The following is a 24,363-nucleotide window of genomic DNA, read 5'->3' on the forward strand; positions in this document are numbered from 1 at the left end:
AGAATACCTATGCATTCTGTCGGAATTTCGAGTGCTTTTTCGCAAATGCGGAGAGAAAAGTGGGAAAAACGGGTCGACCTTCCTCGTGAACCGTGAATTAGTTAATCGAGATCAGAACACTCGTTAAACGTTGCAAAGAAACGTCAGCCATTACTTTTATTTTAAATGTGCGAAATTAAAACAAGCTAATTTTATAATCGCTTTTGAAATAAAACAAATAAAAAAAATAATAAGCATGTAATAAATAAATATTATTCTTTATGAATTCTTTAAATAGAATCTTATTTTAAAGAGTGAAAATTGAGCCAGTCTTATAATAAAGAATAACTCAATGTTCATTCTTTGAACAGTGAAATTTCACTCTTTAGAGTGAGATTTACTCTAAAAATTTTAAAGAATAATAAACGCGAGATGTTTACATTTTTAAATTAAATTAAAATTCAAGAAATTCAAGAATTGAAATAACGGCGTTTAAAGTGTGGCACTTTCCATTTTAATGAGTCTTTTCTTTATTCATACTTAAAAATTACATAACTGATAATGTTTAATTTAAAATTCCTTTTATTCCAATAATTAAGAAAAGAGAGAACGTAATACAGCATAATAACTTGATTGTTAACATGATACATCGCATAAAAATATATTTTTAAAAGCGTTAATAAAGTACTTGCGTCAGAAGATTGATAATGTAGACCAACTAAAAGTTTGCGATTATTTTACCGAGGAATGCACCATGATACATTTAATAACGTATGATGCCGAAGCAAAGCCAATTTGAGATAAAGAGTGAATTCGTGACGCAAAGTGATCGTCCGACGTGATTGAACGGTAATTCTGCGCTACTTCCAATGTTGTTCTTTGTCCGTTCGTTTTGTTCGTTCCCCTTTTCCTTGGTCATCAGACGCAGCAGTTGGCACAGCTTCGATCAGCGATTAAAACGCCTCACACGTACGAGTCAAAAGTAGCTTATTTTCTTGCTTGCCACGGAAAAAAAAAAGATTTCTTTTTTTTTTCTTTACACAAGAAATCGTAAATAATTCAACGCGAGAAACAGGCTGCGAATACAATATTCAATTGCATTAGGAAAAGATTAGCAACGCGATGCTTCGTATAGCAGATGTCTTTAATATTAAGCCGCAATATTAAAGATCCATCGACGATTCTTCGTGGAAAATCGTTTTCTCCTGTATACGTTCGTCTCAAGAACATAATGCATTTTATTGAATGTACGACAGAATGTTGGCTTGGAAAAAGGAACAAATTGATACTCTCGAAAGTAAATATTAGCCTGAGGCATCGTCGCGTTGTCTCCGAGAACGCACGTTCGTCCTCAACCGCGTGAGGGATATTTCTGCCAATGCGTAAATCGCAATTTTGAAATTTCCGACCGTGACGTTCGATGACACCATAACTGCGGAATGTTGCAAATCTGCTAACTGCTGCGTCCTGAGACACAGTAATCGGCTTACCGTGTATCTTATCCGCCTGTGTCTCTTTTTACACCAAATCATACTAACGCGCGGTACATTTCTTCTCATTGTTGCGCGACGTTACCTCTTCCTGGCATGTGAAACCCTAAATTGACAATCACTGAAACCAACCCCCGGGGAGACAGAGGGCTTCCTATTGTAGTTTGGCAAGTTTAACGAACGAGGGTAAGGACAAGGATCGAGCATGCGAGAAGCCGAAGCTCGAGGTAAGATCCTCGATGAGGAAAAGAGAGATATAACCTTAGCATGATAAGGTCGGTTCGTACAGAGGTACAACCCGAATTTTTTCCTCTTTTTTTTATTGCTTTTATTGTTCTTAAGAAAAGATAAAAATATATGCTTCGCTTGTTTAGCTTGCGATTGATTTTATCCGTTTTTAGACCTTTGTACGATCTTTCCTCGAAAAATAAATGTCATCCTCGTGCAAATCAGAAATTGTAATATAGAAATAGAGTTTATAGTATTGTGTTATTACATAATTACATAACAATATTATCTTCTTTTTTACAATTATTACAAATTGAATATTTCAATCATATATGCGAATAAATTGGTAATCATTTAATAATTTTGCACGTACAGTTTCCAATTGCGCGATGATGACTTGTTTGAATCTGCTTATTTTTTCTTTTATTTCTGCTTGCATTTTATTTTGACAATAATAAAGGTATGCTGAAAAATTTTCTTGCTTCGTTAATAATGCTAGAAAAAAATAAATGCCTGTGGAACGTATTTTCGGGTCTTTTTTTTATTTTTTTCTTCTTTCTAAACTTCTTGACTGTAGTGCTTATTATCTAATACTTCTGCCGTTTGTATTTACAGAAATCGAGCTTTAATAAATTCGACGCTCTTAGCAAGAAAGTTCTTCATGTGCGTTCGGTTGATGCGGGAAAAGTCCAACAGCAGCTGAATGCAGTAAGTGTTTATTATTTATTTTATATTAAATTTAAAACATTTGTTGCTACAATTTTTATTTTACAATCGTAATTTGTAGTCATACTTAGAAGTAGTTTGAAACGAAATAAATGTAGAACAATTTGCGTGTAACTAATCCCTTCGATATTATTCTACATTCGAAAATAAAATCTTTCCTAAATTAAACTCGCTTTAATATAAAATTATTATTTTTTGAATGATTAATTAGCGTTAAATTCCAAGTATGGGACTTTAATACGCGTGTATTAATTGAATCGAATCGAATACCTAGAGATCGTCCTCTCGTTTGTAGGGGAGAGTGAAAGTTGTGAAGGTGCTAATTAATTGGCGCACTGGTGCATTGCAGGTGGGTCAGAATGCCGATGCGAATACGAACTGTCGCAGCTGTGGCAAGGTCGTGTTCCAAATGGAGCAGACAAAGGCCGAGGGTCTGGTCTGGCACAAGAATTGCTTCCGGTGCGTGCAGTGTAGTAAGCAGCTCAATGTGGACAATTATGAGAGCCACGAGAGTAAACTCTACTGTAAGCCACACTTCAAGGAACTCTTCCAACCGAAACCGGTCGAGGAGTCCGACCAACCTGGTAAGACGATTACCATCCTGTGCAATATTAATCTGCTTAAATGGTCTTTGCGAATTGCTCGTTAAATCTTAACGTGGACGTTTAAACGACCAACCGTGGATTCTATCATCTCTCCATCTCATCGCTAATCTCTCTGAGGCGAACTTTGTGCAGACAAAGTGAGCCCCAATCTTCAGTCAGAGTGTATTAAAGGAACATAAAAACATAAATATGTTTCGACGGGAATGAACGAGAAAACTGGAAGAGATAAAGTTTGTTTTCTTGGCGTTGTAAGTTTCAGTTGTTTCTTTAACGACGTGCTTGATTAATATAATAATTTCAGTCGTTGCAAATCATAATTATAAATATTCATGTGTCCCTTGTTTTCTTTTAAGAGCGCTATCTATATATATAGTTTTACAAATTCATAATTAAAAATAAGATTGCATCTTTAATGTAAAGATAAATAATAATGGTAAGAAATATGTCCCCAGTTCTCTACAATGAAGACAATAGTATATGGAATTCAGATATACAATGTAATGTTGCTTTAATGTGCGGACATAACTTAGGGGACCCGAGTACCATCAGTGGGTCGTCTAAGACCCAGTTTATTAAGCCCCTTAGCACAGGGGCTAGAATTACAGTTCTCTTTTCTTTTCTTCCCCCTCGTATAATTACGCGCAAGCGTCCGAGCGCTGAGAGAACGAGAGGTATCGTTAATGTGACAAAGAGTTGTCTTGTGAACTCCGCAGTGCGACCTCGAAAGCCGGAGCTGATCATACGGGAGAACGAGCCGAAAGAATTGCCGCCCGATGTGGTCAGAGGTAACGACAACAGCAACAACAACGTTCGACGTGTGTGAGTGGCGTGGAACGCGATCTGGCGATTGCTCCTAATGCTCAATGTGTCCCTTTTGCGAGTGGCTTTTTAATCGTTAATTGGTTGCTGAATCGAAAATTTATCTGTGCATCAAATCGCGTAACGTGTCCCGCATTGGTGTGCCGATTAATAAAATGGGACATGAATCATTATTAACGCCGAGCATTTCATTAGTCATATATTTCTCGGGATCTACAAAGCAATATAAATTACTGATATATTCCATAAAATTACGATGTAATTTGTACATAATCCTGCTCTCGATATTAAAATTAATTTTTTGTCTGCATGAAAAAGTGGCCATTTAATGATGATATTCTTAACGCTCCATGTATTAGACTCAAGAGCAAAATCCCCTTAATTAGTATATTTTAACATATTGTACATACGTGCTGCCTGTGTGTCTTCCTTATCGCATTTAACTCGGTCAGAATTTTTAAAAAATTTATTTAAATATATGAGAGTCATACATGTAATAGTTTGCAAAATTGCTAGCGAATTGAAATGAAGAAATAAATATTGTTATTTGCGAGAGATGTGCGATCGTAAATCGTAAGAATGATATTATGTTATATATGATATAGCAATAGCTCTCGAGAGTAAACAATTGGATAATATCTCGTCGCAATGGTATGCGATGACATCCATGGGAAGAATGTAAGAAATTTGTAAGAGTCGTAACATGATCGATGTTTGAAATTAAAGCCACGCTGTGGCTCATGTTTGACCTGAGTATGTTATCATGTCACGATGATAGGTTCAACTCTCTCTCTTCTCAATATGAGTTCTTTTAACTCTCTCCGATGCTTTTCAAAATTTTCGTGTAGTGTGTGCAACTTTGCTTTTTCCGCGAATTGTCGTTCTCGAGTGGTCTAACAAGTTTACCGTCGAAGAAAAAAAAGAGAGGTGTTGAAATGTTTGATCAGCTATGAGTATCGCTAAAAGAGAAGAAGTAAGAAGGTTTCCATCTGAATTTCAGCTTCCGACAAACCTGATCTGGGACTCGAGGAACTTTCAAGCTTAAACGTCAAGTCGCGCTTCCAGGTCTTTGAGAAAGCTAGTACGGAGAACACCAATGAGATCGAACGATCACCATCACAAATCGCCGTCAAGAGATCACCCAGCATCCTTAGTAAACTGGCCAAGTGAGTAATCGGATGACATATTTCTTGAAATATTTTTACAGAATAAATTACTTTAATTAAAAAATCTGTATATTCATACTATACATAAAATTTCTAAAATTTTCTCGACTGTTTATACATATGTTTAAATATATATATAAACATTAGATAGTAAAGTCAAGTGTCTTTCTTCAATAATATACTGCTCTCTCTACGAGCAATAATTTTAAAACATGATATACTGCGACACAGATTTACTTCTGTTGAAGATAATAATAAGCCTGTAATTTCGCCGGATGGGCATTTCTCGAAACGACATACAATTATTAATTATTGCATATATTTTTTACATAGAGGATTAGAGTAATAACTCAAATCTAATTAAAAATAATAAAAATTTTAATTCGCGAAATTGTTCCACTTATATAAATATAATCTCTCTCTCTCTCTCTCTCTCTCTCTCTCTCTCTCTCTCTCTCTCATTATAATTATATTACGATTTTGATTTTTTATAATTAGTATATTTATCAAAAAACGTATTAAAAAATTTCAAGATTGTGATTATATTCAGATTTTTATTATAGCGATTGTTAATTTGAATATAAATTGATAATTTTATTACATTATATATGTGGATACAAGTCAATATAAACGAGATTTTCACAGTATTCAGCAGTCAGCAGTTTCGTTTTTGTAATTTGAAACTCGAGAAAATACAGAGTAAATGTGTTACAACAAGCGTAACGGCGCATCCATCGTGTGCAAAATATCTATAACTACTACGTACATTTTCTCATCCAGATTTCAAGCGAAAGGCATGGACATTGGCGTGGCAGACGAATCTCTCAATGGCATACCTTATGAAGAGTCCAGCGAAAGTGAGGATGAAGTGGAGGCAGAAGAAACCGAAGGTAATCAATAAGAAAATATCATCAATATTAAAAAAAAAATATGCAATAAAAATCTATAGATTTATTAGACTTGTTGAATATAAATTTTCAATTTAAATACAAATTTTTTAATCTGTCTCTGATAAAAAAATTGTTTATATGTCAACACTTTGACTGTCATGCGTCCAATTAATACACATCTATGTGGATGCAGGATAGAGTTTGAACAATGTTAGTTATTGCATAGAAAAATAAGTTATATTTTAACTTATGTTACGTATCATATAAGCTTATGTATCTCATCATATTTGTGTTATAATTTTGTAATAAGTCATGTCATTGATCTGTGACTTACGACTTCGTCTTTTATATCTTTTATTGATGATTTTGATTCACATATGTTATATTAGCTTGTTATTTGAGATGATATTTATTATCCTCACTCTGCGTATTTCTTTTATGTACATGAATTGAATATTCACAAATAAAAAATATTAAATTTTAACAAGTCTTACCAATTTACATTTAATTTATGAAAGTTAAGTATAAAGTATAAAGTATATTATAGTATTAGGAGATTGATTATAAAAATCAAAGTATATAATTGTGTTTATTTTTTCCATTTTAGAAGTGGAAACTGAAATCGTAAAGTCAAAACGCACTACACGCGAACGACCGATCAGCTTTTCAAAGATGGACGACATCAAAAATCGTTGGGAGAGCACCAGCCAGCAGGGAAGACGCGAGGTTCAGCGCGAGGCTAGGAAGGAAGAAATCGCAGGAATCCGTTCACGATTGTTCTTGGTAATTTCAGTAATTTTATAAAAACTATAAAGGATAATATTACAATAAGATCGTAAGCTTTTTGTTATTATTTTATGATATTATTGTTTGAGAAAAAAAGTCACGTCCGTTATAATGGTTTTAATATTAACGCAGATGTTTGTATCTTTTTTATTATCATTACGCGTGTAATGTCATAAAAGTAAATTGAACTGTCAGAGAACAGCTGCACATGTTTCTTTCGCAACGTTTATACATATATTGACCAGTTTTTTCCTTAGAAATCTGCTCTTTAAATACGACAGATTTTTTCTTTGTATTTGCTGAATTTAATTTTAAAAATTAATTGTTTTAATTTCTCTTTTCTTTCTTTTACAGGGTAAACAGGGTAAAATGAAGGAAATGTATCAACAAGCAGTAGCTGGAAGCGACCGTGTTACGAAGATAAACGCAGCAGAAGAGATTCAGCATTCGACTACTCACGCTCGCTCCCTCAAAGAGAGATTTGAACGGGGCGAGCCAATCGCGGCGTCAGACGACGAAACTGATAGTAAACCGAAACCGGAGAAAGCCGACGAGGAGGTGATCGCAGCAGGTATAAAATGGACTTTCAGTAATTAAATGACTTGCGAATCGCGAAGACTAGAGAATTGCGAAAAGACCTAGACGTCGAGATGGTAATTTGAAATAGACTGACGAAATATTTAATCGCACTACTTGTTACATTACATATAATTGTAATTATATAGGAATGGAAAGGAATTACGTGATGAACTTAGAAGTACCCATGTAACGAAAGTCCAGTCGCAGTGAGAAATATATAACAAATGTTTTCGTCGTTTGTACCCTTTCATACTTTGAAGATATAAATAGTTATTCATAGTTACGCGCGAATGAAGGCACTTAATAATTTTTATATAATAGATTAACAATTCTTAAAGATCTTACAGTTATTAATCTATATCTGTCTTATATGAACTCTTTCGAGAGAAAAACTCAAAAGAAAGTAACCTAGTATTTCTTATAATACGAGACGTTCCGCGCAAAAACTCTCTACTGAATAGAAGACTGTGTTAAGAGGTCATATTATTATTTGTCGACTTTATATGAGAAATTATTTTTATTCCGAACAAAAATAGAGTTATGAGTTGTCGAATTGCGCAGGATGAAAGTATCTTTACTAATTGACAGTTTAAATTTATGAATGATTTATGATAATCTATATTTATAATAATATATGTTGGTCACGCAAAATACAGGCATCAGCAGGAAGTCCCGATCACTCTTTTTGGAACTGGACGCGACTGCAGCAAAAACAGGACGTCCAGTGACGCCAGTTCATCCAAAAACGCCAACCGAGACCTCACGACGTGCACGAGATGTAAGTTCGGTCTTTTATCTTTTCAGACTTTTATCTATTATACATATTATATTTTTAATTAAGCTCATGATTCACGAAAATTATTAAAACATGAATTCGTCTGTTAAAATTCTGAGAATAGAATGTTTCTATTTTTTATATACAGTCTTTTAAACACTTATAGCTTGGAAAATTAATTCTAAAATTTTTTAAATATGTATTTTTTCTTAATAGGTATCTATAAAAATGAAAAATTTAAGTACTAATTTGTTTAATATAATTTCTATTCAAAAAAAGGTTTTTAGATTGTGACATTGATTAGTATAAAATTCAAAATAATATAATTAAACAAAGAAAGTATCTTTGAGGCAAATGTATCTTGTTTTTGAACGTGAAGTTTTTCACTAAACGCACATGCAATGTCAATAACGCGTCTAGTAATGATAATTTCTGAAATATTTGTGAGAAAGGCGTTCATGGGTCGTCAAGTCTCAGACGATGTAGTGCGCAGCTCAGATGCGACCGAGGAGATCCAAGTAGAAACGTCGGAAATTTCGAACAAGTTCAAATTTTTCGAGTCCTATAAGGAACCGGAGAAACAGCGGAAGCAATTTCGCATTACGCCACCTCGAGACGGTCAAGTCAAGGTTCGATCCTTCGACTTTGTTGTCGTTGATTGATTCATGTCTGTGTTAATTTTCTCTAACAATCTTATGCGTGTCAACTAATTAAACGGTAATCATGATTTACTACATGATTTATTTGATGGAGTAATTTTGCTTAAGAATTTTTATCGTCTCTGGAATTAATAAGAATGTAGTAAGCAGGAATAATTAAATATCCGAATTGAAGAATATAATTTCATCGCTTTTTATCGCTTAAATTATATTATTTATTTAATAATGACTGACTATTATTAGACTAACAAAAATAGACATATATAAAATTTTTATAGTCTATTGCTGGAGAATTATTTGAAATAATGACTCTCTTCTATTTGTGAAAGTATTATTATCGTGTACAGATAGATATATTTATATTGTATTTCGAGTATATTGCATTTATCAATGATATTATTATCGATTTAACTTGAAGGATTTTCAGGTTATTGATAAAGAAAGAAATGTAAAGATATCTTAACACGATTTGTATTATTATTACAGATATAAGAGATAATTCATATTGTAAAAGGAGATATTGGTTTGCCGAGAAATAGCGTGATCTCATTTTCAATTAAGATAGGAGAAATGTGTGCGCTCATACATGTTTGACTGTTTTAATTGCATCATGTCTTTAATCATCCGCATTTTATGTACATTCTATTTTTTGTTTGACTACTAAAAACACTAACGTGATTTTGTGTTATTTTCCGATTACATAACTCTCCATTAAATAACATTTATCCCTTAATTGCTCAAAATTTATCTAAAATATTAACTTCAAATTTTGGTTAAAGATAATTATAATTATTAAAATTATGATTGCCATATCTATATAATTAAAAAGTAAATTGCAATTAATTTTTTTATATTAAAACGAGAAGAGCTATTAGAGCCTATCAAGATAACTTATGCTATAATAAAACTTTATTGAAATAATAAACAACTTTTAATAACAATTTTCAAACGTTTCGACCTTTTTCAAATTGAAGAGGACTTTCTCGTTTTAATATAATTAAATTTATTCCGAGTAAAGCCGAGTCTTACAATATATTTAATTATTCTTTTTTACTTTAGATCGCGTCCAAGATTAAGTAACACCTGCATTCGCTTTGATTCTTATAATTTTTTGATATTTTACAGATAAAAATTTTTCGAATGATAAAAAAGTAATAAGGTATTTAAATTGTATCTTTTATAAATAACATTTTTGATATTCCTATTACAACAAAGAAAGTACTCCGCTCGAATCATAAATCTTATTTCCGATATTGTATATATATATCTTAGAAATGAAATATTCGTATTAGAGTTCAAAGAATGAAATTGTTATTTCGCAAGAATATTTTTTATACATGAATATGTATAAATATATATAAACATACATAAACGCATAAATATTCATAACATGTATAATTATATATGAAAAATATATGTCCATACATGTTCATACATTCTTCTTTCTTTTGTAAAATTATTTTTTAGTGAAATAGAAATAATAATAGTAATGTGAAAACATAAAAAATAATTAAAGGAATAATTTTCGCATTGTTTATTTTTTAGAAAAAAGCAAGTTTGGAAAAATGTAAAAAAATTGCTCATACATAATGATGCATAATTTATATATAATTATACGTAAGTAATTTTTTTACATTCTTTCAAACTTGATTTTTTTCTAAAACAAATAGTGCGAAAATTACCTTTTTAAAAGGAGGATATATAAACATATACGGACATATTTCATATAATATATATGTTTTTGAATACTTATACATGTTTATGTATGTTTATACATATTTATACATATTCATGCATGATAAATTTTTTACTGAGATAGCAACCCCTCGTATCTTCTTTCATCTATCGATACATCCCCGCCATGAGATGCGAGTTTATCGATAATTATCAAAGTCTCACTGTCGTTCGCGAATACGGCTTAATAAAAGGGGGCCTCGTGCATCTCTTGGGGAACCGGCGGCAATGCGCCTCGCGCGGAACGCACGACACAACGAGTCGATTCCAACAAACCGGGCTGTCCTTGAACCCCCTCCCGAAGTGGTCAGCGCAGCAGCAGCCATACTTTTACCGTTAGTATTCCTACATCCTTCCATTCGTGAAGAGCAAGCGGGGCAACACAAGCGGACCGAGTACCGGCGCGTTGGGCCCGGGAACCTTAACCGAGGGAAGGCGCGACGCGCGACGAGGCCTCTCGCAGTAACTCACACACGTATACACACACACACACACACACACACACACACACACACACACATTCCCAAGAGAGGAGGGCACACACCGTCGGTCCCCTATCCTCTTGTGAACGGCATAGCAACCGGCTGTCGCGCCGTTCGTACTTCTCACGAATCGAAGAGGAGGAGAGTCTCCCTCAAGAAGCGCGCCGAAGTGGCGAACCGGACTCGCGCAGTTTGAACGACGACGCTCAGTCTCGTTCCGCTCGCCAAAGGGGCTTTAATAATCACGGAAAGGTAATTATCGGTCCGACAAACGCTTCGGTTCTGTAATTGCGATAGGAAATACTGTGCTTTTAACATACCTAGTTACCCGAAGTTTCTTCTGAGCGACACATTCCGAAAAAGTGGTGCAAAAAGCAAGCTGATGAATCGTTAATGCCTGGATATAATGAGCGTTTCGGTTCATAGTTAACGATCTGCGAATAATTTATATATTCTTCTTTGAGAGACTTCTGTGAGAGAAATTGGAGACTTAATACTCAGGATTCCGGTTATAATTGAAGATTTTTTTTTTTATTAATATTTTATGAATGACATATTTATTTATAAGAGCGACAGGAAGATTTTCTGGCAATTAATTGGAAAGCATTCGATGCGGCGGTTAATTATGCTCTGCGATTGCAATCAATTTTTCAAGATACCGTTTGGTAATCGAAGTTTCTTCGAGGAGGAATATTGTGTTCTACTTTCCATAAAAATTATACACTTCATATACATGAACGTTCCATTTACTTCGGAGTATTGCTGCGCGATTGAATTTTTCGGAGTACTGTACTTGATATCTAATATCCAAGCTTTCTAAAAATTGCAATGTTTGAGTTTCAATTCATGGTCGCTACAACAATTGAAAATAATTAATTTCAAATAATTAATTTGCACATCGATTAATTGTTTAATTACATTTGCATTCGATTTATATATATTATAACACACTGAAAAAAATCATAATTTTAAAGAAATATTTCTTTGCTCGTATTAAAAAAAATTATTTCTTTGGATCATTGAAAATTTCTTTGAAAATAAGATATTTCGTACAATAAGATATTGTTTCAAAGAAATAATTTTTTTGAATACGAACAAAGAAATATTTCTTTGAAATTAAGATTTTTTTTCAATGTATAAATCGCAATCGTATTTTTCGGAATATTATCTGTATATTTGTTAACATACGAGAAATCATAATTATAAATTATTCTGTATTGAATGATACATTCTGATGCGCTTGCAGATATAGCGAAAATTGCGTGAGACTTTCATATGAAAGTTTCAATTACCTCAGATATTTAGAGCGAATGATTAATATGTGCAACCGCAATGTGTTTTCATCGAATTGTTAATTGTTCGTAAGTAGCTTCCGATGAATACACAATCGAGATCTCTTCGTCGTGTGATTATAAGAGCGTTTCCGTCGACGATGAAGGAACGGACGTCGCTCGGGGGGGCGCAATCTCGACGTGGCTTGATTTGCCGCTTGACGTGCCGGCAGAGGGATACCGTGTGATCAAATATCCTTTCTGGACTGATGATTTTATGGAATTCCGTTGGAAGTACTCTCCCGTAGATCCTCTCGACTCTATTATCATAGCGCGAAATCCGACTAAGATATTACTAAGCATTTTTTCTTTTTGTTTTGTCAGAACTAAAAATAAAATTGTAATCTTCAGATTAGTTAATTTAAAGACTTCTCAAGCATTTTTAATTTAGAGATTTCTCAAGCATAATTTAGAGACACTTTTCGAAGTGTTTTTCATTTTAGAGAATACAGAACTATCTTTGCGACAGTAATCACCATTTTTACAGTTAATTTTTTTATTAATTTATTAATATATTTTTATATAATTTTCTGTAATATTCGCATTTACAATTTTAATTTAAAAAATAAATAACATAATTCATTTATGTGACGATTTACTAGGAGATTTCCTTAATTCAAAACTAAATGCTGTCATATAATCTAATATTGCATGGGAATTATCGGTTTTCCATTTTCTGACGTTTTCAAGCGAAAATTCTCACTGGATTAATTTGATGTTTATTTATTATTCAATATCTTTAATTTATTCAATAATACTGTTCAACAAAAATCACTTTTTTTTCTCTTCGAAGTGACATAAATTTTCTGAAAATTTTTTCGCATTGAACATAATTGTCAGAATTTGCATAGCCCATCAGGATATTGAGGTGAAATGGATTTTTAGTCGTTTTTAACACTTTTTTTTACAGCAAAATGAAAACTTGCTTTTAAAGTCTACAACGATGTGCAATTTTATTGTGCAACGACATCGTGTTCAATGCGAAAAAATCTTTAGAATATGTAGTAGATACTTTAGATACTTAGATCTTAGTATCTTTAGATATTTCGGAGAGAGAATTTGATTGTTGTAATTTACAATGTAATTTTAGTTATCTTTTTTTGATTTTATCTTTCCATTGCAAAATAATTAAAAACGATTAATTAATAATGATTGAAACGTGAACATAGTCGCTTTTTTCGTCTTTAATTCATATTGGGTTGTCTGGAAAGTTCATGTCAATTTTGAAGGAAAATTGAAACGCAGAAGATTTAAATTTTTAATTTAATAAATGAAATTTATTAAATTAAAAATTTAATTATTTCCTTCTAATTATATATATAACGTGCTTATTTTAAATTCTTAAAAATTTCGTTTTCAAAATAAACGAGACTCACACTTTTGCTACAGTACTGATTCGTTGGCATAAACGAGAAGCGAATGGAACAGATCAAGTGACGGCAATTGACCGTTACAGAGTGCGTATACCACTCTTAAACTTGTCAATTTATCGTCATTAAATGCTAACCTTGAAGCGGGTACCACAACCCTTTTGTCTAACTAAAATCGATTCATTAACAGTCCTAATCCCATCCCGATTTAAACTAGCGCAAGGGTGGTCTTCCTAAAATATTGCAAGACGCGAACAACCTTCGATCACTCTACGTGATCAGCAATCAGGTTTTCAACTTACCTGACCCACTTGGGTTCAGGTATAGTAATAAACGTGGACAGACCGATCAGGCGATTGAGAAGAGTCAAAACCTTTGTCTCGAGAAGAAAGACTCTGTTTTATATAATAGAAATTTTTATATTACAATTATTATCTTACAATTAGTTGAAATATGCAAAGCATGCTAATATTTATTAATTTACTTGTGTATGTTGCATGGCTTCTTATTAATTTATTTTCCACATTGATTTTTTTCAAGATTGTAATTTGAGTGCAATTGAATTTTTTATCCATGAACATAGCTATTTTTTCTTTAAAATGTTATTTAATTCTCAAAAATATATTACGTTTACTGATATCATTATAATATAATATTTTTTATTAAAAAAAAGAAAGATCTATATATGTACTTTCTACATAAGATTTATAACCGTATCACTCACGCTTGACTCAGAATCCTCGAATGACTCATGCCGGATACGATTTGTAAAAAGAAACATTTCGGCCTAGCTGAGTCCTCCGACGATGTATTATGATTCAACCATTCAGTTTAAAATTATCAAACGATAAACAATATAGGTGTGCTCTTAATTGAATATCATCTGTCCGTCTTATATAATCTCTCTCTACGAATTTCGAAACAGCATCAATTATGTGAATAAACGAATATGTTGATACACGAAGATATATTCAACTTGCAATAATTTCGTGATATATTGACGTCTATAAAAAAGTATGAGAAAAAAGAAAGAAACATAATTAATGTACAAAAACTTTAAATACTTACATAAATTATTAATAATTATTAAAATAATTAATACAATTAATTCTTTACATATAAAATATATTTGTACAATTTAATTTTATTTCTCTGATAAAAATAATTACTTTGTATTTCAAAATCTATTCGCGTTAAATTAAAAAAATATATGGTTTTGAATTATATAATTTAATTAAAAGATAATTTCACAATAATATACTTCGAGTATGGTTGAAAGTATTCGGGACGAAAAAATTTATTAAAGAATTATCAATTAGAAATACATTCTTTCATCATAAAATCAATACATCATGGAAAAAATTAATTGGATGCTACAGCAAACCTATAATTTACTACGCGAATTCAACATCGACAGCTAAAAAGATTTGATGGTTTAACAAAAAAATCACTAATGTTATTCATTAATTTTGTTATTTTAACATAGAAATTGACTGTCTGTATATTACGACTGTAGATTTGCTGAATCAGTGAAATTTTCAGCTGTGTTTTTTTCCGTGATGTTCCGAAAATAAAAGAAATAATTTTATTACGAAACACAGTTCAATATTACCTTATATAAAAATAATAATTAAGTAGAATTATAAAATTGCTTTATAACGGGATAATAATGAAGTTATGTGATTTTTTCAACTTACATTTGATTATTAAACATGTATTTTCTTTCGCAGATGGATTCACCGGATCGCGAGATTTACCGCGATCCAGACGTAGTCAGAGCCGATGACAGGGTGGACGAGGTGGTGCGCACAGACACAGCGAGGAAGATGCTGTCCATCTTTCGGCAGATGGAAGAGAATGCATGCAAGGAAGAACTGCCGGAGGGTCCGAAGCCCTTGAAACGTTTCACACCGCCCCCTGAGGATAAATTCGCCAAAGCAACGGCCTCGGACTCGGAGGAAGGCGAGGATGAAGAGGGCGAAGAAACCGATGGTGATGAAAGCGCTGAGGAGAGAGATCCCAACTATGTCCGTGCTTCTGATAAGGTTTATGTTCGCATAAGACTTTTTAACGAAAAATTGAAAAATTTTAAAGAAATACAAAAGATATAAATATATAAGAGAAAGATTATAATAAGAACGATATAAAAGTTGCATGTCTCATAACACATCGAATTAGTGTCTTTCCAAAACTTTCTATTTCTATAGATATTATTTTGTATTTCTTGTGTAAAATGTAATCTTTATCCTGTTCTGTTTTTATATAATAATTTTTGGCTCGTAACCCTCTTTTTTTTTAGTTTTTCTGAAATTTATGAGCCTTATTACTAATCAGATAAGTAAAATGTAATGTTAAAATAAGACTGAATTATTGATTTCAATTCTGAAATTTTTTTAGTCTGTCTCTTCTTTTTGCTCTTTTCTAACAAGTTTTCTTCACGCCAGATATATATAATTTCCTAATTATTAATAAATGCGATGATCTACTAAAATCTCGAAAGTGGCCAGAGCAAGGCTGCCTAAACGTTATTAGATAATTTTAAAAAGTCGACACAAACTTTTGAGATAGGTCATTGTTCCAAAATTCAAAATTTCGGAAAAACAGTTCTTTATTCCCGATCGACACGACTCCACCCTATAATTCACGGAATCATTTTGCCTGTTATCGAGCTAGGTAGAGGACGAATTCTTGAAACAAGCGCAGAATGCGGTGCGCGCCAAGACTCTACGTGCTAAGTTCGAGCACTGGGAGGAGACCGATGGCAAGGTCAGCAATCATCATGTCGCCGAAATGGAGATGGCCCAGGGTACGGGCGAGCAGTCCAGCATAGAATCGGCGAGCAGTCTTAGAGCTCGTTTCGAGTCCCTTGGCTCGCAGGCTAACGAGTCTCCGCGCACACCGAAGGTCAAAGTCAATCGATTTGTGGTAAGTACATTTTCTTGATCCATATAATCGCGCACGTCTCCTCGACTTGGTCCAATATCATATTGTGACTTGTCATTTGTGTAATTATCGTTATTCTTCCTGCATCTATTATAATTAATCATTTCATATCACCACTCCTCCTGATTTTTAATTACTATTGATTTAAATTTGGAGAACATACCTCTGATTCTTTTTTTTTTTTTACCGTAACAATATTACGCTTTTCTGATTAGTTTATAATTGCGATAATGCTTTTCTTAAAAAAATTGTAATATAAAATATATTTGCAAGTAATATTAACATTTTTTAAATATAAATTGAAAAAATCATATCATAATTTTTATTCTGTTCTCATTATGTATAACAATTTTGCGATTTTAAGTATTAGTAATATTTATTTTTAAATAAAGCTAAAATTATTGCGATTATAATCCAATCAGAAATTTTAAATTAAATATCTTTCCCGATAAATTCCCTTTTTTTTTTATTTATGGACGATTCGGCATTGTAAAGTATGCGCATGGTGTGATTTGAATTGTTGTCAGTCTGCCTGTGCTTATATCTGTTTTATATGTTAAAATTATAAGTGTATTTTATTCGTTGAGCATGTTTGTATTGCGTCAAAACAAACAATGAAATATAATATTTTAAAGTAATTAATATTTTTTAAATTAACATTTTATTGAGTTAATAAATGATTGCAGCATTTTGACGCAATTCGAACCAATGCGTGGAAAATGCACGATTAAGATTTTATTGTATTTTATTTTATTTTATGTGGTTCATCTTTTTTATGTAACGAAAATTTATATATTATTTTTACACTATTATAATAGTAAAATATATTTATATATAAACGTGTACATTCTGCGATGAAAGTTAATTATTGCTTATAATAATTTAATGTGATAATCTTTCATCTCATATATTTAATGGATTTTGCGAACATAAATTCATGTTATCCACTCTCTTTTTTATTACATCCTTTTATGGAACAAATAAGATAATTTCTCATCACATTACCGCTTTCAATTTTTTTGCAATAATATCGCAATTATATTAACATATAGTACATAAGTCATTGATAAATGTCGTATTGTAATATCGGTATATATTTCTAAGCTATATTTACTTATTTAGTTTTTAATATCCGCGATTAAACAATAAGAATTAAAAATATATTTTAGAAAAATAATCAATCTGCTCTACAATAACAATCTAGTCTACATTACTAAAAATTGTAGATCTAAATATTATAGAACTAAAAGTTATAAATCAATTATATTTCTAGAATTTTTCTTTTGCAAAGAGATGTATTTCTTACTAACGAAGTGTAGATGCGGTATAAAAAATAAATTCATCATTCAAATTCGCTCACCAAATCCACTCATTATAACATAAAATTGATTCTTTATTGTTCATTGTTATGTGATTGGAAAATAAAAGTATAAAATTGCAGTTTCGCAGCTAAAAATGATAAAAATAGCTGGATAACTTAATAAAAGAAAATTATGTGAAACTGAAATAATTATACAAAATTTAATGAATACACATTAAGTTCCACATTAAGTTCCAATTACATTTCCTGCAAGTAACGAAATTTTTACTTTTATTCCTTTATTGATTTTTATCGAGCATGATGATGATGTGATTATCTTCTTTTTTATTTTTGGCGTTATTGTTCTTATATTTTTTTCTTCGTTTGAAATCTGCCTGCGATATTTTGATCAAAATTCTGCCCGCTTGTGTCGTGTGGTAATATAAAGTGAAAGTAATCACAAACAAATCAAGTGCTCTTCTTTTTATGACGTGGAGCAGTAAAGGAAAGAGAAAGAAAGGGAGAGACGAAGAAAATACACACCAGGAGATTAATTCGATTACGAGAAAAGTGAGAGAAGAAAGAGAAGAAGATCGATGGAAGAGGAAGAGGAACCGTCGTTGGAACCGCGATGGAAAGGCAATTTTTTTAAATCTCGTGCATTAAGGAAAAAATAAACGGCAATAAAATTCGATTATTGTCGATTATTAACGACTTTGCGTTTTCTTAGGGATGATTTTAACACACTCGAGTTATGTTCGTATAGTACATCTTAGCCTGTAGATTGTATCATATGTTATGTGTTAATACGTTATTGTACTAGAGAATTTGCGCGATTATTAGATTCGTTGAGCGTTTCGACCAATTGCCAATTAGAATGGAAGATATATGCTATCGCAAAATCAATTCCAAACAGATGGCAATAAACCGTTTGAAGCATAACATGCCAAGTCACGCAGAAGAAAAAGCATGCAGAAATTTAATATATATTGATTTGCAGATTATGGCGTTATGAAAAGATTTATTAATCATTATTTTCTTATAAATATTTTTATCAAATGATAAATTGAATTGGACAGCTGCAAAATTTTTCATTGCGTATGTAATAGAAATCTTGCTTTATTAGTAATCCGTGGAAATATTTGTTACACAGAAACGCTCAACTTATACATATAACAGAGAGAGAACTTTATTGTCTACTAATTTACTTTACACAATAAAAGACGAATGTCCATCTTTTGTGTCATACGTATGTTGGCTTTATCGTTGTCAGGAAGAATCTTTGAAAAAAAATAAATTCTTTCTATCCACATACGTGCGATGTATTGCTGTAAAACATAAGATGGATTCGCTTTCAAGCAGTGAAATTCGTAACGATGTATATTCAATTTTTCCTTACTTTATTAATTAATTAGATGTTAGGTATCTTAATATTTTAATTTTTATTAAAGTGATGTAAACATTGTAAATTATTATAATACTGCAATGTGCCAAATTTTATTAAACTTTTAAGCGATTTTTTTCGAATTATAATTTTAATTTGAACGGAGTCTTTACTGGTGATTGATTCATCGTATAATATGCCTTTTTGATTTTTTTATATAAATGATTTACTTTTTAAAACAATACATAAATAATAATAAAATTTTCGAGATTTATCTAATATAACATATTAGACTATGTATGAAATATATCAGCAAATGCAGAAAATGAAACTATCACAATATGAACATCAAGCACATATAACAAAAGATTCAAAGTTTTTTCTCATCGTTACGATCTTCCTCTGCCGCTTTAGATTTCTAATTTTCATAAGTGCCAAGTTTTACGTTAAATGAAGAGAGAGAGAGAGAGAGAGAGAGAGAGAGAGAGAGAGAGAGAGAGAGAGTAAGAGTGCGAAAGAAAAAAAAGTGCGTGAGAATAATGAACGAGGAGCAAAAGGTAATGCTTTCTCCAATTTAACGTGTGCGACAAAGGCCTGAATAAAGAAGTATCGGATACTGTCGAGGTATTCTGGGGCCGACTGGCGGTTAGGACCGTAGCTATTTCGATCGCTTTTACAAATTTCGAATCTTTTTACAGCTTAGCGCCGTGGTAAAGTAGATTTTTATACTCGTGTGAAAAAACGGAAACGATAATTTCGTTCTCGTGTTGTCGCATTCGAGCCTGCTTTCCCGCATTTGTGATTCAAATAAACTATTTCGCAAACACGCGTTGTATATTTGCATCTCAGCACCTGTGCAATACGATAAACTATGACTACGTATTTGTTGTTTTACAGAAAGTGCAAATCTATTCTATATATTAATCTTATATTGAGAAAAAATTTACTAAATCTTAATAATATTTTTTTAACAGTACTACTTTAACATTTATTTATAATAAATATTTACTTAATACAAAGATGATAATTAAATTAATGATTCTTGTATCAAATATACATACATATAAATACATATATTGTTTACATATAATAAATATTTCGCTAGTACTCAAATAAATACTTATTAAAATTTAGTACATTTTTCTTCAGTATAGTTGTATTATATCCTAGATAAAATACGTTATATTATTTCTTATGAGTAAAATGTTCTCTTATCTATGGCTTTATCATTTTTGTACTATCATGTCCGTTATTTTTTTATACTCGCTACAAGATCGTATAAAATGTTATCGCAAATTCTTATAGAAATGACATTTTCGCTGCTACTTCTAAATACGAGAACGTCGTCAATGTAGAGGCACGATGCCACTTTCGGCATATTTTATACTTCATAGAAGAAGGGACGTGAACGACTTCGGTCATGTAATATCAGGGTAAAAACGCTATCGCGTTCCTCGAATTTCAAACGAAGGACCCATTCTTAAAAGAGAGCATTGTACGATTTTTTTAGATATGTATCTAAGTACTGTAGAAAGAGAGGAAAAAAGATCGAAAATGTATATTCTCGATAGCGAATATTTCTCCGTCTTCCTTTTTCCATTTGTGCAATAATAACTTCCGTTGTGAATATGCAAATTACGAATTATGAATTTATTTAAGAGACTTAAGAGATTAGTGTGATTTATAACAGGAAGCGCTAAGCTGATTTTGATTTGCGAAAGATCTGCTCCGTTGATTGAGATGTTGACGGAGATCTCGCGTGACAATTTGCGAGTCCTTGTTAACGGCCTCTCAAATTCTTCTGATTTGTTATTAGCATAGATAGCGAAGCGATAATAGTCTAGTTTACTGCGTCTTTTAGCGTATCATTTCTATTGATGTATAACGATCTTGTTCTGTTTATCTTTCACGTGTAACATTTATTACAATAATACACAAATGATAAATAAAACAGGTGCTAAATCTATCTGGTAAGGGAGGAGTGGGTAGGATGAAATCAAGGGAAGATCTCTTGATGCGAGAAACGCGGCATTTCTTCGTCTTCTTCTTCGCGTAGTGTATGTACATATTCCTCTTATATTAGAGCATCTCTCTTTACACAATCTATCATACATTCAGCATACATAAATCCCCGGTATCCGGTTGTTATTGAGGAGTATTCGTAAGGATTAAATTTCCTCTGACGTAACAATCGTACAGGAGATCCAGACGACATGCACGGAGGTGTGCGAGAGCTGCGAGAAAAAGGTCTACCCCTTGGAGAAGGTCGAGACAAATAACAAAATCTTCCATAAGCAATGCTTCCGGTGTCTGCAGTGCAATTGCATTTTAAGGTAATGGAAAAAGACATGTAAACTTCTGCTTATATCAGGTCAGATATTATATACCCAGCAAACGAGAATGGATTGAAATGGATTAAAATGGATTGAAATTTTTAGAAATACAGATTCATGAATGTTAAAATAAATTCTTTTCAATCTTGAATGCATTTTTATTCATTTAGGAATGGCATGGAGTATGTTTTTCAATCTAAAAATAATATTATAGTTTTTTTTTATTTGAAATGTTTAAAATAACAACATATTCTAGATCTTAACAGTCACACAGCTAATTAAGGATCAATACTCAAATCAATACTCAAATTGGCAATCTCAACTCATCAAGTAATGAAATATTTCAGAAAAAAACCTGGGATATACGCTGAAGAAGGCTTAAAAAAAAAAGTCAAAACATTCGTATTAATAAAGACATTTTATAAACTTATTACTCAATTTTATTGAACAGATATACGCTTATCTAACTGCGTTTGCTCTCAAATGCCTACATCTCACATCTAAATAGTGTTTGAGTACGAGAGCTTTTGTCAAATTAAACGTTAAATATTTTGATATTTTTATATTTTTATAATATTATAGTATTTTGTATACATCATGAATACTGATCAATTCAATATTCTGAATAGGAAATGCAGTTTTTCAATCCAATTGAATCTAAAAATAATATCAGTCAATCCTGTGCATATTGTTCAATGTTCTGAATATGAAATGCAGTTTTTCAATCTAATTGAATAAAAAAAGTTTTTATTTAAAAATAGATCATAACTTTTAATAGATCATTACTTAAATTATTCAAAATTATAAATTGTATAAATAGGAAATTTTTCGTTTTAATTCAACTAAATTCAAAAAAGTTATAATATAAAAAGAATTGAGCTATGTTCTTTTGTTTCTCTTTGATTAGAAGCAAAATGAATAATCGATGTGAACACAAGTCGAATACAGCGAATATTACGCTGATCACGGCGCGACATCAACCAAATGAGATTAGATTTTCCGACCCTTACCCAATGTTGTTTCATTGTAATGTAAATTTGTAATTGTTTATATTTTATTAGATATTTTTATTATATCTATATAATTTCGTGCACTGGTTTAGCTGGTTGTAATTGAAGTAGAGAATGAATAACATGTTTACCAATTGAAGAAGTGGTGTAACGAGTAACATAAAAAATTCATAATTTAGAAATCCCAGATTAAAATCCCACTAAGATGAGTTATTTTTTAATACCAATTTGAAATAGTTAATATCAGGTAATAATTATTATAAATGTCTTAGGAATAAAATTTGTAACTCTTAAATATGAATGTTTTTTTTTTTTTCGAATATTAAATTAGTGTTAGCTCGGATCTAATCCATTTCAATCCATTTTCATGGATTTAAAGTACGCATTAAAAAAATTTTAATTCATTTTAATCCATTCTCATTTACTGGATGTAAGATAAGATTATAATATAGCCTGTACTAAACATATTTCGCTTAAAGAAAATGAAGAGCCTACAAAAATGTCAAGAAATGCAGTGTTAGTTATCGAAAATGTTTTGATATTTAACATGATGTGAATGTATGTATAAATATAGAAATATTTTTTGTCTGTGGCAGTAATAATAATTTTAATTATAATATAATATGTACATACACAAATATTATAACATACATTATAATCGATTTTTTTGTTTCTTCTCTATTTCGTTTTTTTATATCTTCAATTAAATACAGTTACGAAATTATTGTTAAGTATAGTTATTGTTACATTATTAATATGTTCAAACAGGATGGACTCCTTCACTCTGAATAACGGCAAGCTGTACTGTATCCCGCACTTCAAGCAACTTTTTATTACACGGGGAAACTATGACGAGGGCTTCGGTGTCGACCCGCACAAGAATAAATGGGCGACAACGAACTCCAGCAATTCCGCGAGCCCATCGCCAATCGCGGTCTCGAATGGCGATCTCTGATTTTCCAAGTCTTCCACCTCAATTCTTCCCTGGCTATAAATTGCTATTTTAGTCGAATTTTAGGTGGATCTAGATAAAGATTTGAAGAGGGAATAATCCCTTTCGGAAATACATTTTAGGATGTATCACGGAAAAGATATAATATCTTTTACAATTTTGCCCTCGTGAATGATAAATTAGATCCACCTATGGTCAAAACGCGATGATGATTATGATAAATTGTACATTTTATTACGTTATTATCGCGTACATATAAGAACGCATAATTGTATATTTAACGGTAATTGGAATGAATCGCGATGATCAGAGACTCGCTCCGAGAAAACGGTCTCTGCATGCGAAAATCTTTTCGAAGTGTAAATCTTGCCAAATGTTGAACAAATGAATCGAAAAGAATGCACACGTATTTTCTTTACTGTTCGTAAATCGAAAACGTAAATATGATTTAAATTATAATGGAAAATGCGAGGAAATAATGAAAAATGCGCGCGATTTTTTTAGTTCGTCAAGTTGCGTTGAATTAAAATATATTTTAAAGTTTATAATGAAAGATCAATGAAATATCGAACAAATTGATTCTGATATAATTACAACGTGCTATAAAGTATCTTCTCAATTTTTAAACTTTATTGTCATCGCTCACCATAAAATTCGCTTGATATTTGTTACTATTATTATTTTATTGATTTTATTATTATTATTATTATATTATAATAATTATTAATATTATTTACGTGCGTCGCACTTGGTATTATTTTATTATATATGTTGTATAATACAATATTACATTACGCTTCGTAAATCTTGTATCCGAACCTG

At 31.6% G+C, this 24,363-nt stretch overlaps 2 protein-coding genes across 5 annotated transcripts in view; both read left to right on the plus strand.

The window, feature by feature from the left end:
- Positions 1-19,253, plus strand: part of LOC108690342 — a 69,054-nt gene extending 49,801 nt beyond the window's left edge. For 2 of the 4 annotated variants that reach the window (XM_018197583.1, XM_018197582.1), the window contains exons 7-18: positions 2,313-2,405; positions 2,773-3,007; positions 3,742-3,813; positions 4,848-5,013; positions 5,794-5,903; positions 6,511-6,686; positions 7,044-7,260; positions 7,925-8,046; positions 8,496-8,672; positions 15,350-15,664; positions 16,293-16,544; positions 18,363-19,252. In XM_018197583.1, the coding sequence (XP_018053072.1) occupies positions 2,313-2,405; positions 2,773-3,007; positions 3,742-3,813; positions 4,848-5,013; positions 5,794-5,903; positions 6,511-6,686; positions 7,044-7,260; positions 7,925-8,046; positions 8,496-8,672; positions 15,350-15,664; positions 16,293-16,544; positions 18,363-18,365 (1,938 nt within the window). In that variant the 3' untranslated portion in view covers positions 18,366-19,252. Of the gene's footprint in view, positions 1-2,312; positions 2,406-2,772; positions 3,008-3,741; positions 3,814-4,847; positions 5,014-5,793; positions 5,904-6,510; positions 6,687-7,043; positions 7,261-7,924; positions 8,047-8,495; positions 8,673-15,349; positions 15,665-16,292; positions 16,545-18,362 lie in introns of all 4 variants that reach the window. The other 2 variants (XM_018197585.1, XM_018197584.1) reach the window with 2 other exon arrangements.
- A 2,171-nt stretch (positions 19,254-21,424) lies between these two features.
- LOC108690336 (LIM domain-containing protein 2-like) lies at positions 21,425-24,031 on the plus strand (the record flags this gene model as incomplete). Its single annotated transcript, XM_018197576.1, has 2 exons — positions 21,425-21,579; positions 23,358-24,031. Coding segments are annotated over 2 exons (342 nt in total), but the record flags the coding sequence as incomplete, so codon positions are not given.
- Between the last annotated feature and the right edge of the window lie 332 nt (positions 24,032-24,363).

Source organism: Atta colombica, unplaced genomic scaffold (assembly GCF_001594045.1).
Source record: "Atta colombica isolate Treedump-2 unplaced genomic scaffold, Acol1.0 scaffold315, whole genome shotgun sequence".
Taxonomy (NCBI): Eukaryota; Metazoa; Arthropoda; class Insecta; order Hymenoptera; family Formicidae; genus Atta; species Atta colombica.